General features: G+C 44.9%; 3 protein-coding genes across 7 annotated transcripts; all 3 read right to left on the bottom strand.

Annotated features, from left to right (window-relative positions):
- Positions 1–281: 281 nt before the first annotated feature.
- On the bottom strand, positions 282–8,011 carry Usp7 (Ubiquitin-specific protease 7). 5 transcript variants are annotated; one of them, XM_089474636.1, is made up of 5 exons: positions 7,893–8,011; positions 7,528–7,746; positions 5,313–6,920; positions 3,412–4,809; positions 282–2,641 (listed from the first exon to the last, which is right to left on the bottom strand). In XM_089474636.1, the coding sequence occupies exons 3-5, from the start codon at positions 6,627–6,629 to the stop codon at positions 1,892–1,894; spliced, it is 3,465 nt and encodes a 1,154-aa protein (XP_089330762.1). In that variant the 5' UTR covers positions 6,630–6,920; positions 7,528–7,746; positions 7,893–8,011; the 3' UTR covers positions 282–1,891. The 5 variants fall into 5 exon arrangements, with proteins under 5 accessions (XP_089330762.1, XP_089330761.1, XP_017871176.1 ...); XM_089474635.1 differs by having other exon boundaries at positions 7,809–7,979; XM_018015687.2 differs by having other exon boundaries at positions 7,528–7,979.
- Positions 8,012–8,518: 507 nt separating this feature from the next.
- On the bottom strand, positions 8,519–12,756 carry Rubicon (run domain Beclin-1-interacting and cysteine-rich domain-containing protein rubicon). Its single transcript, XM_018015710.2, has 4 exons — positions 12,355–12,756; positions 9,174–11,326; positions 8,960–9,113; positions 8,519–8,880 (listed from the first exon to the last, which is right to left on the bottom strand). The coding sequence occupies exons 1-4, from the start codon at positions 12,607–12,609 to the stop codon at positions 8,674–8,676; spliced, it is 2,769 nt and encodes a 922-aa protein (XP_017871199.2). The 5' UTR covers positions 12,610–12,756; the 3' UTR covers positions 8,519–8,673.
- A 166-nt stretch (positions 12,757–12,922) lies between these two features.
- Positions 12,923–14,502, bottom strand: Ost48 (dolichyl-diphosphooligosaccharide--protein glycosyltransferase non-catalytic subunit Ost48). Its single transcript, XM_018015762.2, has 2 exons — positions 14,302–14,502; positions 12,923–14,213 (listed from the first exon to the last, which is right to left on the bottom strand). Exons 1-2 carry the CDS (start codon positions 14,438–14,440, stop codon positions 13,012–13,014), a joined length of 1,341 nt encoding a protein of 446 aa, XP_017871251.1. The 5' UTR covers positions 14,441–14,502; the 3' UTR covers positions 12,923–13,011.
- Positions 14,503–14,713: the final 211 nt, after the last annotated feature.

Here is a 14,713-nt window from a genome sequence, read left to right on the forward strand (position 1 = left end):
AATTCAGCGGATAACAAAGACATTGCCTTAAATTGTTGGTATTTTATTTGATTTTTTCACTTTGCTCTTCAACTTCTTTTTACACATAAATAATTTTAATTATCTCTGCATAAATAATAATAGCGTATATCTTCATATATATATATATGGGATTCTTTATATATATAATTTTTTTTTCTTCATATGATGTTAAAATATTTTCTGTTTCTTTAAATTGCATTTCTTTTTTTTTTTTGTGTTTTATATTTTTGCTAACGTTAACAAAGTAAAAGCACTAACTGTTAATTTAAAGTGTTTCTTTATTTTGTATTATCGTAGTTTATGATTAATATTATTATAGATAGTCACATCATTATCATTATATTTATCATTTCATGTATTAAAATCACAAATAATTGTTGTTTGAAACAAATCTGTTTTCTTCCTTTTACTTTTTGCTTAATTTATTTTTCTTTTTTTTCTTTTTTTTTTAATAAACATATTTTTCCTTCTTCTTTCATTAACGTTCGATCTGTGTTCGTTATATGGTAGATAATAGTTTTTAAATGTATCTTTAATTACATATATGTATATATATATATACCTAAATATATATATATATATAGCTTTCATAACTCCTTACGACACAATAACACACTCTCTCTCTGTCTCTCGCTCTCTCTCTCTCTGACTTTCTTCCTCTCTCTTTCTACATGATGTCAAAACAGCAGAGTCCCTGCTTTAACTGTCTAACTGTAGGCAAGGGACATTAATTACATACACATATATATATATTTATATAAACATATATTGCATGTGTGTGTATGTGTGTGAGTGTATCACTATGTGTCTGTGTCCGTGTGTGTGTGTGTGTCTGTGTTCCCGGCTTTCGGGTATAACTGCAACGCTTATTTACAGTAATGCCAAAAATCTGTTCAGGATCTTGGCGCTAGTTTTTCTTTATATATATATATATATGTATTTAAAATAGTATTCATAAAAAAAAAAAAAACAAAAAAAAAATATTTTTAAAGCATTCACGCATATATACCAAATGATTATACATGAATTGAAATTCCATTTGATTCATGCATAAACAAAAGCTACAATGTATATATGTGTGCGCGTATTTCATGTGTGTGTGTGTGTATGTGTATGTGTGTAGAGCATTGACATTGGAACATGTTCTACTATGAATACTCCATTGACTCTGGCTTCATGACAGGTGATGGAGGATTAGGTCGACACTGACTGACTGCAAATATAGTAAATATGTTTTTCATTTGGACAATATACACACATATATATATATATATATATATATATAGAGAGAGAGAGAATGTATATATAAATATACACATGTATGTAACAGGCAAAGGCTAAGTGTGAAACAAATCCAATTATGTTAACTGATTTAAGATCCTGGAATCTGACAAATCTGCTGAGTATGAGGCAAACGGAATCAACTCCTGTGAATACAACTATCGTAACTCCTGCATAGGCATATATAGATGCCTATAATTATATACGACTGTCTACTCCATAAGCTTCAATATCTATCATCATTATAATGGACTTCTTGGGCTAAAGCTGTGGAAGCAATTGTTGTTGTTGTTGTTGTTGTTGCTGATGTTTCTATAGTTGTTATGGAAGCATGCTCTAGCCATAAGAGAATGTTATTTGTTTGCTCGGCTTGGATATATGACACTTATTCGGGCACACGCACACACACCCACACACACACACACACACACACGAGCGCAAACTCACTGCACACGAACATACGTTGATTTTCTTGTTGTAGTTAATTATTATTATTATTATTGTTGGTTTGTTTTTTTGTTTTTGTAGTTGTTTTGTTTCCATATATCGCTCTGTTTTGTTATTGTTTTTGCTGTTGCAGTTTGTTAATTTAGTTGTAGATTTTGATTGCCTTCTCGGAGAAATTGAGCGAGCTGCGCTTGCGCGATTTGTTGATGTGATCCAGTCCGAAGAACGGCAACTGCCCGCCAGTCCAGGTGCGATAGACCTCCAGATCAACGGGGGTATTATCGTTCACATCGATGGTATGGCCCATTGTGATAACGGCGAACTTGTAGTTCTCCCACTCCTTGTCCGGCACATTGAGTCGCTTCTGGATGCGCTGCTTGAGTGCACCATATGGCTCGCCATGGCGCGCCTTGGTTAGGAACGGCACACCAAATGAATTGTACAGCTCCTTGCTGAAATGGGCCACCGGTACGAGGAGCTCGTTCTCGGCCAGCTGTGCCTCATCGGCCGGCACCTCCTCGATGCGGTAGACCTTCTGAGTGCCCTGTGTGGTGGTTATCGACTCATTAGTCTTCATCAGCGTCTCCAGCGGTATGTCGTCCTTGCAGATGGCCACAATCTTATGATTGCCGACCTTCATCAGGCGCAGCTTCTTGCGGCTATTCTCGGCGAACGTGATCGTCTTGGCCGCCTCATCGAGCAGCCCCTTCACGGTATCATTCTTATTCGGATACAGCACCAGCTCCTTCTCCTCCTTCAGGTCATTGGATACCCAAATGCACTTGAACAGCTTTTTGTTATCCAACTCGTGTATGCTCAGTGACAGTCTCTGATAGAAAATCCGCTTCGGCGTGCTCTGCTTCGTGTACGACAGCAGATCCTTGATGGTACCCTGTGAATATCAACATAGTTCGTATTTTTGTAAAATTTAAAATTTGTAAAATGAAACAAGAAAGCTCTAGTCGAGACTGCTCGACTACGAAATTCCCTGAACCCTTCGAGGAATTGATATTTCACAGCAATTCTTCGAGTCTTTTTGCTTACACAAGAAACACACACACTCACACATGGAAAAACGTAGGGATGCAAATGGAAATTTAATTGTTAGGCTTATGAAACTTTCAGGTCGTTAATATAACACAAGTCTCTAGTATTTGAAATACGTCTTTTACAAAGGTGAGGGTGGATATAGGGGTGGGGGATAAATTACAAAAAAAAAAAAAAATTGAAGTTATATAAAATACATATAAGGCTATATTTAAAATTTGGAAGCACTAGCTCTAAAGGTGTAGGAGATATAATTACATAACTAGCTTTCGATAAGGGTTTTAATCGATAATAAAATATCGGGAGTAGTTATCGATATTTAGAGAAAAGCTCGATCCGCCCGTAATATACACGGACCTAGAAATAAAATTTAAAGTCTTTAGCTCTAATATCTTCTGAGATCGACGCGTGCATACATACGGACGGACGGACAGATGGACAGGGCTAAATCGACTAATCGAATATATATATACTTTGTGGGGTCTGCCACGCCTCCGTCTGCCTGTTACATACTTTTGACAGAACCATTACACCTCGGTTTCCCATTTCTCAACTGTTCACTGATCTCTAATTCTCTAATTCTCTAATCTCTAATGTCAATTCGCTTACACGCACCTTGTAGGTGTAGGGCACCGCATTGCCGGCGGTCTCCTTGTAGTTGCTGATGCACATGAAGAACTGCAGCTTCTGGGGATCGGTGTTGAGGCGCTCGGCGACGGCATTGGTCAGTTGATCGTAATTGTAGCGATTCGACAGTTCGAGCGTAAAGTCCGGCTCATTGGGGTTGCACTTGTCGCTGAATATGATCTCGATACGATAGACCAGATCCAAGAAGTAATCCTCGACGGTGGGCAAATCGAGCTTAACATCCACATTCTCCCGTTCGAATATCAAAATGGGACCCTGGAGATGATCCTGCGGCATATAGAGGACATTCTCGATGGGCTCGTTTATGTTAGCGATCTTCTTATCGGCATACTCATCGAACACGGTCAGCTCGGTGTCCAGATCGAAGCCGAGCTTCCGATTGACCTCCGGCACCAGTTCGCTGAGACGACGCGTTAACGGCTGCTGAGTGCAGCCGATGTAATTGAGGCGCTTGTTCCGCGCATCGTAATACTTGAGGAATAGAAGCACATCCGTTTTGGGATTGAACGGCCGCAGCGGTTCGCTGCTGTCGGGCGGTGCCAGCTCAAGGAATATGACCCACGGCTTCTGCGATGTGGGTATCTGTTCGATGGTGCGTGTCGCCTCCGCCTCGAAATCAAAGTACAGGAACTTTTGTGTCTGGGCCGTGCACATGTTCCACATGCGCATGCGATCGCGCGGCACACCGAATGCCTTCACCAGCATCTCGACCATCTCGTTAACGGTTTGGGTTTGCTTTAGCTTAAAGGGACGCTGGTGCGTCTTCTCCAGATCGAACAGTCGGCGCTTCTGCTGAGACTCAAAGTACTCCTCGAGTATAACGTGAATGGGCACATAGAGATTGGCCTCGCTGCGCTCCTTGCGTCGCGCCATCTCGATGCGTTTCTCCAAATCGAGCCGCTCCACCAGATCGCTAGAGATCTCATTCTCGGGTATATCGCCCAGCACACGGTCCAGCTCCGAGTGACGTATATAGACCAGCATGTATGCATTACTGCACTTGGCATGAAACGAGATCTCATCATCCATGCCGCCATAGTTCTGATCGATGGCCTCCTGCTTGCGGCAACTGGAGACGACATCGTCATCAAACTTGAACCAACGTCCGTCGGCCTTCGGATTGATGAAGACCACATAATGCCCGCCGTGATTGTCGCCGGAATGGACGAGGACAGCGTGCAGCACATAATCGGCCGGCGTATTCTCACGGTCGGCCAGATACCGATCCAAATTGATCTGTTCATAGAACTCAAATCGATCGTTATATTTGATCGAGCTATCGGTAATTGGATCATATTGGAAACGCATCAAATGCAAATGCAGCACAGGCGGGAATGATGTGAATATGACGCCCTTGCTCGCCTCCTGCACAACAAATGGAAAGGTAAAAAGTAATTATTTATTATTATATGAGCCTATAGACTTATTATGCTACGATAACGGGGTTTCGGCCTCACTGCACGATTCGTATTTCAAATGTGTTTAAGGTGATTATATATGAGATTAAATATGAGAATTTCGTGTCTAATTTGATATCCACAATTAACGGGCACTAAGTGGAACAAGAGATAATTATTGTGGATGCTATGCTTTTTGGCGTGTGCCTCTATGCAATTTGTTGTGGAACGTGACTAATCTATGACATATTTCAATATTAAGAGCAGGAATTGACAAATTATGAATTCTCTAATTCCTTTTGCTTCGTATAGAGTTTCATCAATTGCTACGTTCCACATTATCCACATGCTGTGGATGGCAAGAGCTTGACTTATGTTCCCACATTACCTACACACATTTACAAATTGAATGCGCTAAATGGAGGCGAATGTTATCCTAGCAGTTAATTGGATGGACGACTCTGCACTCACCTGGAGACCATGGACACCGGCATCGTATTTGTTATCGCCCTCAAGTGTCTCGGAGGCGACATAGTCCTGAAATGATTCGAAGATGTTCTTCTTGTCTTTGATATTTAGCTGAATATCGTAGAAGGTCTCGTAGCGTGTGCTGTTGTAATCGACATTTGTGCATTTGATGTACGATGACATTTTGCCCTCGAAGAGGCCGGGAATGGTGCCCTCCAGGCAGGTGCCCTTCATCTTCGACTCGAGCTTGTCGAGGAGCACGCGCAGAAACTCCTGGACATCGTGCTGCATGAACGAGTCGAGAGTTTCCCAGCCAAAGGATTTGGTTAGCTTCTTGGTGCCGACCGGACGATCGCCGAACTGCAACTCGTGGAAGACGCGCTGCAGCGACAAGCCCACCGACTTGGTGCTATCATCGGCCTCGGTCGGGATGCGATAGACGGCCAAGCGTAGTGAATTTGTGAAATATAGCGTCTGGAGCAACGAGTTCATATAGCAAGTGGCGCCCTGATTCTTCAGGCCCACATAGCCGGTGTGCTTCTTCGAGTCCCAGAGGACACCGTGCGGTGCATCGGCAATGACGTGCACCTCGAGCGTGATACTGCCATTGTGGACATAGTATTTATCTGGATCCTGCAACTCCTGCCAGGTGATGAAATTCGAATAGCCATAGTCATTCTCCTTCGAGTAGAACAAATGCTTGATGCGAGCGCGCGTAAATGGCGGCGCATCCGGCTTGTGGCACTTCAGACGCAGCTCGGCAATCGCATTGCACGACCAGGTCGGCGAATCGTTCTCCCCGTTACACTGCAAAAAGAAGCCGAGCGCACGCTCATTCGGTATGACCATGATCTTCCATGGCAGCATGCGCACATAGACGGGCGGCGATAGATGCTGCTGCTTAAGCTGCGCCACATTCTCCACGGTATAGGAAAACGTTGTCTCCGATCGGAATTGATCCTCCTTGGTTTCGTCGTCCATTGGCATCTCTTGTTCGTTGCCAAATGATGTGGAGCTGCTCTCGGCTAGCAATTGCTGTGGCGGCACGTTGCCGTTCTCACTGGGTAGCTGCGGTTGCTGCTGCTGCTGCTGTTGTTGTTGCTGTTGTTGCTGCTGCTGCTGTTGCTGCTGCTGCTGCTGCGGATGAATTAGATTTTTAAACTTTGGCAATTGTGGCGGCGAGTTTGTTTGCTGTTGTTGCTGCTGCTGCTGTTGTTGTTGTTGCTGCTGCTGCTGCTGTAGGTCGCTTGTGATTATCTCGACCTCTTGGGTATCCTGGGTATCCATTGCTTCGATAGACTGATCTGTTTCAATGTCCATCTTATTCGGCACTTGAATTTTGCTGTCCGTCGGCTACTGCAAACGCCGCCGCTGCTGTTGCTGCTGCTGCTGTTGCCGCCGTTCTCGCTGATTTGTTCTGCTACAAATTATTAATTATTATTGTTAGCCGAATGCTCTCTTTGCTCTTTTCTCTTCGATAGCTTTGTGTTCTTTTCAATTAATTCTTCCGGCACTTATAGTTTGTTTGTCTTCTATGTTATCGTGTTGACACTCGATTTCGATTTCGATTGCGTTGCGCTAAATATTGGTTGCAGCAGCCGCTTGAGTTATCTGAAAATTTAATGGAAAATGGGTAACAGGAGAAGGAGAAACATCGATAAATAAACATACTGACACACACGCACGCACATGTATGCATGCACACACTGACACATGCCCACACATGTCAATTCATATATATTTAAATATATGCATGCATGTATATGTGTGCAGAAGTGTCACAAGCTTGCAAATTTTGTTGAATATTGCCGTTTTACCATTTTGCCATTGCATTTATACATACATACATATGCGCATATTTATGCGTATTTTCTATTTCTTCTTCTTCTTGCAGCTATGCTTCTTTTATACAATTAAATACGTACATTTGTATATGTACATATGAACGTGTAGAATTTGTTCACGCCAAAATGAAGTGCGCCGCATCGCTTTTGTCCCAACACACACGCAAGTAAGCAAGCAGGCAAGCATACACACACATACACATACATTCGCACGCACGCACGCATCAAACCCACCGCTGTACACATTTACCCTCGCTCATGCTTGTCGACGAACGAACGGGCGAACGGGTGCACAGGCGGTCAGGCAAAAATTCAACTTCGCTTCCACACACAAATGCATTGCACATATTTTATTCCATATTTTTCGTACTCACTTGCCGTTAAAGATGACAAAATATCTATGGCGTATATTTTGGCTACGGCAGGCTGTTGGATGGTAGGCAGCTGTAGGCTCGGGCCCAAACGCAAGCGCCAACCGTCAAGAAAAAAACTTTGCAAATTTTCTTCGTAGTTTTCTTTCCAACCTCCACTTCAATTTATAGCGTTCTCTTCATCGGCAGTGTGTGTTGCACGCACGACGCTCTTTTTTTCTTCTTTTGGTTGCAAAAAAAGTCGAAAACATAAATTTAGTCAAAACTGTTTAATTTATACTAACAACACTTGTGACGTATTTTGCTCGGTACTGCATTTGCGCTTCCGATTCATTAAAGGAGGTGCAAATTTTTAACTTTTATCTTACAAGCAAATGTTAATGCTCTACTCGAACGGGCACTGCAAACTCAAAAGGAAAATATTTTGACGCTGCTATGCCAAAATGAGCTGCCAGCTGCAAGCATATCGAATATCGACCATCAGCGATAGTTCTATGTTGATTGCCACAAGCCGATAATTTTGCATTATCCTCTGTGCTTTTCAAAACCGATTAATAATTTGAATATATATATTCAAATGCATTGCATGATATTCATAATTTAAAAATAAAACATGTTGTAAACAGACTACATATAGTTGATCAATTTCAAATAAATTGAGTCTTTCTAGTTTACTATGCGATAATCCAATAGACAATGCTTAAAAGAAATTAAAAAATAAACTCAGCAAGCCAGTAGGAATATGCATATTAAATAAATTCACATTATCCTCTGTGCATTTCAGAAGCGTTAAATAAATTAAATATACATGTATAAAACATATTAAAATATTGCCATGACATTCATAATTTGAAAATTAGAAACTTAAAGCAAACTTCACTTAATTATTTGAATGGAATATTCCAATTGGAATATTCATATCAAATACGAATTGGCTAATAAAAGCTGCTGTAGAATATGGAAATGGTTTTTGCTTTTAAATTAAATGCAATAGTTAATATCATAAAATAAATATTTTGTATAATTTATAAAAATCAACTTATGAAACGGTCATTCATTCATTCACTTGAGGTACATTTGCTAATAGAATCCATAATTTACACGATTATATACAGTATACATATAAAAAAAAATAAATTTGGCCATGTTCTAATCCTGCTGCTGTTGCAGCTGTTGTTGTTGTTGTCGTCCATGCAGCCGGTCACAGCGCAAACAGACGCCAGTCGAGTTCAGCTTCCAGCAGTTGGTATGAACGCAGGCGCCGCACTGCCCGCAACGATGCACCTTCCGTTGCCAGGGATAGATCAGCTCGCGGCTCTTGCACAGCTCGCAGACGAAGGCGCGACCCGTGCAGAGCTGCAAGCAAGAGGGAGAGAGAGGGGGGTGAGAGTTAAACAGCTGTACAAGCAGAAGAGAGACACGAATTCCAGTTTACCACACAGCTGTAGACATGCTGCTCGTTCAGCTCAATCAGATCCTCGATGGAGCGGCACAGACTGCTGTTTTGCACATCGACAAAGTCACACATGGACCACATGTCCGGATCTCTGGTGATGTGCGCTGGCACCGCATCGAACAGCGCCTGCTCCCTGCACGTGCGAATACCGATTAGAAAGAGACGGAAGGATGCGTGACCTTGACACACTTACTTGGTGGCGAAGCGACAAGCGCTTATGAAGTTATGGACATATTTCAGCTGGAGGCGACGCCGTCGCGCCTTGGCCAACTGCTTCTGCTTCACATACAGCTGGGCGTTCAGGTCGGGCACATGGAACAGCGGGAACGTGTACATCTGCTCGATGAGGCGATAGGCGAACGAGCTGACCGCATAGCAGCGAAAGTCCCACGACTGCAGTATCTTGGCCGGAATGGCTGACAGCTGGTTGCGATGGCAGCCGGTGCACAGGTACTTGCCCAGGTAATTGCAGTAGCGAAAATATTGCTGATACTGCCGTGTCACCTGCATGCCACAGCCGGCGCAGCGGTAATGCTGCCGGCTGAGCAGCTGGGAGCGACTTGCCGGCGGATGCTCGGTGAAGATGATTTGTTGGCGTGGCGGCGCCCAGGTCTTGGTGCCACGCGTCAGACTCGTCTCGGCCAGTGGTTCCAGCAGTTCCGGTGTTAGCTTCGGCAGGGGCAGCAGCTGCTGTGGTGCATCCTGCTCGGAGACGAGCCACTTCAAGTCCGCCAGCTTGGGCAGCTGCTTGTCATTGAAGCGCGAGATTAGCTGTAGACCGACTGCCTCGGCGCTATTGTTGTCATTGTTGCTGTTGCTGTTGCTGTGTCTGTTGATGCTCTCCTCCTGCCCATGGCCATTTGTGGTCTGCTGCTCCATATAGGGGGGCAGCAGCAGGGCATCCCCTTCTGTGGCCAATCCACTGCTGCTGCTGCTGCTGCCGGCACACTCCGGCGGTTGTCCACGACGACTCCACTTCACGTGCTCGATGGCCGCAATGCACGCCTCCGAGATGCGAAAGTGGGCGTTCTCCTTCTCCAGCTCCGTGTTGTTGCGCGCGTTGCGCGACATTTGCAGGAAGGCGGCCAGACTCTGATTGTCCATTTTGTTGCTGTTGCTGCACTGGCTCTCGCTGCTCAGGCTGCAGGAGGTGGTGCTGCAGCTGGCGCTGTGCTGCTGCTGCTGTTGCTGTTGCTGACCCGCCACACCGCCCACAATGTCCAAGGGCTCCGTCGCTGTCCTGCTCGCCGCCGCCTGGCAATTGTTGTAGTCCAGCATGCTGACGCCCTCGAAGAGCGACTGCTGCTGCCGTTTGTCCAGCTTGCGTCCGTTGATGGCCAGGAAGCCATTCAAGCCAGTCAAGCCGTTTAAGCCACTCCCGCTGCCCGCCTCGTCGCTCTCACCGCGACTCTTGTTGTACCAGCTGGTGTACACCGGCGGCGATCCGAACAGATTGCCCAGGAAGCTGCCCCGCTTCGTGGCGGGCACCGGAGCGGGTGAGGATTGGCTGTTGCCAGTGGTGGGAGTGATGCTGCTCGTCTGATCTGTCCAGATCTTAATGTCATCGCAGTTGATCAGCTGTATGCGACGCGGCACTGGCGACGGCACTTGGCTGCTGCTGCTGCTGGCCGTGCTGAGGCTGCAGCCGCTCAGTGCCACATTCGGGCTGTTGTTGTAGGTCTGGCAACGCGGACGTGCGGCAGGAGCAGCCGGCGAGAGTCCACTCTCTGCATGCGACACTCGATCCAAGCTGCTGTCGCTGTGATAGAGGCAGGGTAAACTCTTGAAGCGTCGCATCAGCTGCGTAGCTACCGGATTTGGATGCAGGACTTGTTGCTGTTGCAGCGGCTTCTGCTCCTGCTGTTGCAGTTGCAGTTGCAGTTGCTGATGCTGCTGTTGCTGCTCCTCCTCCTGCACCACGTGCAGTTGATGCGACAACCTGAAATTGGGCTGCGAGCAGGTGCGCCGATGGCGACGTCTGCCCACAATCGGCTCCAGCTGGCTGAGCAAGCTGCTCTGGTCCAGCTCAACGGCCGTCAGACAGACGAACAGCGCCGCCGCACAGCCGCCATGCCGCAGAAAGGCCACCTCCCGCTGATAGTAGCTGTCCAGCAGCTCCTTGTCCGCCACCAGCGACTGCACGCAGCGCGACAAGCAGCGCGAGCGCAGGCAGCTGGCGGCCCAATGGGATAGGAACTCGCTGACATTAAATGCCACATTCCCTGTGGATCCTGGGGCAGGTGAGGAATTAGCTGAAGTTGTTGCCTTTGGCGGCTGCTGTTGCTGCTGCTGCTGCCTTGGCGGATGCTCGCTGAGACGCAGAAACTCAAAGTCTTCAACTAGTCGCTGCGATGGAGAAACAAGGGAAATCGATCAACGAGGGTGGATTGAGAAATGGGAGATATATATATATGTATATATAAATTATACGTAAGGAACATTGGCATCCTGAATACTTGGGAAATGAGAATTCTGGTTAAATCACATTTGAACGATAACTCACTCCATCTGTTAATTATCGATCATTATCGATAGCATAGCACAAGAGCTAGAGGTTTCTAATTGACTCTGATGAATGCAGAGATTTGGCTCTTATTGTCGCCATCTAAAACCCATTAAAAATGACATCAATTAAATGCATTCCGATTAAAAGTTACTCAACAATTAATTGTCCAATCCCGGTTATCGTCTAGTTGAGCACTCCCGATTAGGAAACGCTTGTTAGTCACTCTATACTATTTCTTTTGTTACGTTTTCTTTGTGCTTCACTTTAAGCTTAAACATTGCGGAACCAAGCCTAAAAATACCCTTTTTAAAAACTCGAACTTGAGCCAAGCCTATGAACATGTTTTTCCATAATTATTTACAATATTTATTAATCAACAAAACTCTGTTAATTTGAGCATGTATTTACGTTCAGCGGCTGTTCTTGGTATTCGGTTTCCCATTCAAGCCCAAGTGTTGACATAGTTTCATACATATGTATATCTAAAATAAACAACGTAATTGCGGATTTCATTGATCATTTAAAAAACATAATAAAATTTGATGTAACTCAATTTGTTGAATAATAACTGAATATTATCTTATGTAATAGCAACTGATTGTTGTTTAAATATAATATAATATACTCTATTTTTAAACAAGACAAATCTTTTTCTAATAGTAAATAAATTTGTTTCTAAATTATTAAATATTTCCTTATGACTTTAACATTTGCTAGTGCTTTTACTAATTAACTAGGGTATTTTCGCTGCGACTCCCACTTTCCCTTTTATTCCACTTCTTCTTCTCGTTTCTCTTTTAAGCCTAGGGCGTTGCGAACGCTGCGCTTATCAGAAGACGAGTTCAGTCTGCGTCCGCGTCGCACTTACCAGCGTTCCAATAGCCGTTGGCTGCAGCAAGCCGTGCTGCAGGATTTGAACGCATGTCTGCACCAGCAACTGGAAGCGTTCATCGGTCTTGGCCTGAAACCAATGATTGGTGGCGCGACGCAGTTCCGTCTGGAGTGTGAAAAGTTGCAGTTGTTGTTGTTTAAGCTCGCGCTGTTGATTATGACTGCGCCTGTGCGTGTCACAGCTCCAAACGGGCGGCACAGCCGATGTTTGTATTGGCGTTGCACTGGACATTTCTCTTATTGTTCTTACGGCTGCAGCTGGTCAACGAAGTGCGTTCACTCATATTTGTGCAAATGTTTGTCACTGCATTGCGATCTTGCACTTTTATGCACTGACTGTGCCAGCAATCGGTATCGCATATCGAGCAGTATCGAAAAGCAGCTGTTGGCAATGTGGCCAGATAGCAGCAGGTGGCAGCCCTAGAGATGGGATTTTATAAATGTTTAAGCTTCGTTGCTTTCATCACTATGCGGAAAATTTAAAATACAAATGTTAGTTTTTTAATTTGTATATTCACTATTATCTGTTATAAAACAAATTTGAATTTGTTACAAATGCGTTTATTGAAATATATGCACATTCATTTGATATTAGATGCATACGCGAAAAAATTGTTCATATAAATACTAAGATCTATTGGGTTTTTTTGTCATCCTTGCCAGTTCTGGTCTCCTCCTTGAAGTGCAGGAAGACGAACGAGAACACAAAAACGCCGATCATCATGGAGAAGGCGCTAGTGTAGTAGGGGAATGCGCTCGGTATGAATCGCTCATATTGTGTATGCTCCAATGGACGCACCGACACCTGGGTGGTGTTGTACAGGTGAGTGTAGCCCACCCGATTGTAGTCTACCTTAAACTGATAGACACCATAGACGTCCGGTATTTTGAAGCGGGCCTCATAGCTGCCACTCTTCGTTTGTTTGAGGAAGGTGCGCACAAACGGATCGATGCGTACGAATTCTAGCTGAATATCGTTGGCTTTGAATGGCTGCCACTTGCCCTGGACCAGCTCCTCGATGGCAATCGTGTAGACAACGGGATCGGTGATCGTGTACGCTTGCTCTGGGGGATTTTTCTCGCCCACCTTATGGTGGCGCACGGAGGCGACGCGCAGCCGGCCGCTTTCCCCGAACACCCACTTGCTAATTGACTCGGCGACGGGACGGTTGCCCGCCTGCTTGAAGAAGGCGCCGTTCTGTGCATACTGCACGGCCATGGTGAAGGATTCGTCGGCGAAGAACTGCAACGAGCCGGAGAAGACGACGCGTGCATTGTTGCGTGCCTGCAGGGCAGCAATTAGCAGAGTGTTACGGCCCACAGCATGAGGATAGTCGGAAACGCTCTGCTCAGGATTGTAGCTGTAGGCGCTGCTCTCGGCCGTTAAGAGCTTTAGCACCAGCGGATTCTCCTTGTCGGCAATGAGTCCAGTGCCGCGATAAAGTAGCGGAGCAGCATCTGCCTTGCGATTCTCGTTGCCCACCACACTGGCCGCATCGATCAGATTGAGTGCCGAGGTCAGGATCGTGGTGTGGTCGCCCGTATCGCTCACATCGTAGTGCAAATGATCGATGACCGCCGCCTTCTCCTCGTCCAGCTCGAATCCGCACTCGGAGGCAAACTCACGCAGGGCATCGCCAGACTTCTCGCTGCCCGCAACCAAAACGTTGCCGCCGTCGTCCACAAACTGGGCGAGTCGCTCGACGCTGATATCGCCGCCAAATTCCTCTACACTGGGCGCAAAGATTATCAGATTCTTGTATAGGTATTCGCCGTAGCGCGATAAGAGTAAGCCAGAGTCATCAGCTAGCTTATAGGTCAGCTTAAAGCCACGATCTGAGAAGAAAAAGACAAATAAATATTGTACACGTCATAGCTCGTGTATACATGCGTGAGTGTGTATGTGTGTTCTTATGCCGGTTACCTTGCAGTGATTTAAAGAAAATGGAATGTGTTTCGCGTATGGCCAAATTGTCTAGCAGTACCAGCGTATTAGCATCGCTTTCCAACACAGCATTGCAATGATTTATTGCTAAAATTGCCACTAATAGAAATTTCCACATTCTGAAAAAGCCGACTCGAGTCTTAATTTTCACTGCTGATGGACAATTAAACTAAAATCATCGAAATATCGATACGGCGATATTCATTTCAGTGCTGCTATTAATCAGTAATCGATATTGTAGCGATCAACGATTATGCGATGATTAGATTTGTAAATATTTATAAAAATATACAATTTGAATTCTTCCTTATGTTAAGAAAATTACGAACAAAATGACTATCATTGATAGTTGCACAGAAACACAAATGACTAAGGAAAGCTTCAAAAAAAT

The sequence above is a fragment of the Drosophila arizonae genome, chromosome X (assembly GCF_054131065.1).
Source record: "Drosophila arizonae isolate 15081-1271.41 chromosome X, UAZ_ARI_1.0, whole genome shotgun sequence".
Lineage (NCBI taxonomy): Eukaryota > Metazoa > Arthropoda > Insecta > Diptera > Drosophilidae > Drosophila > Drosophila arizonae.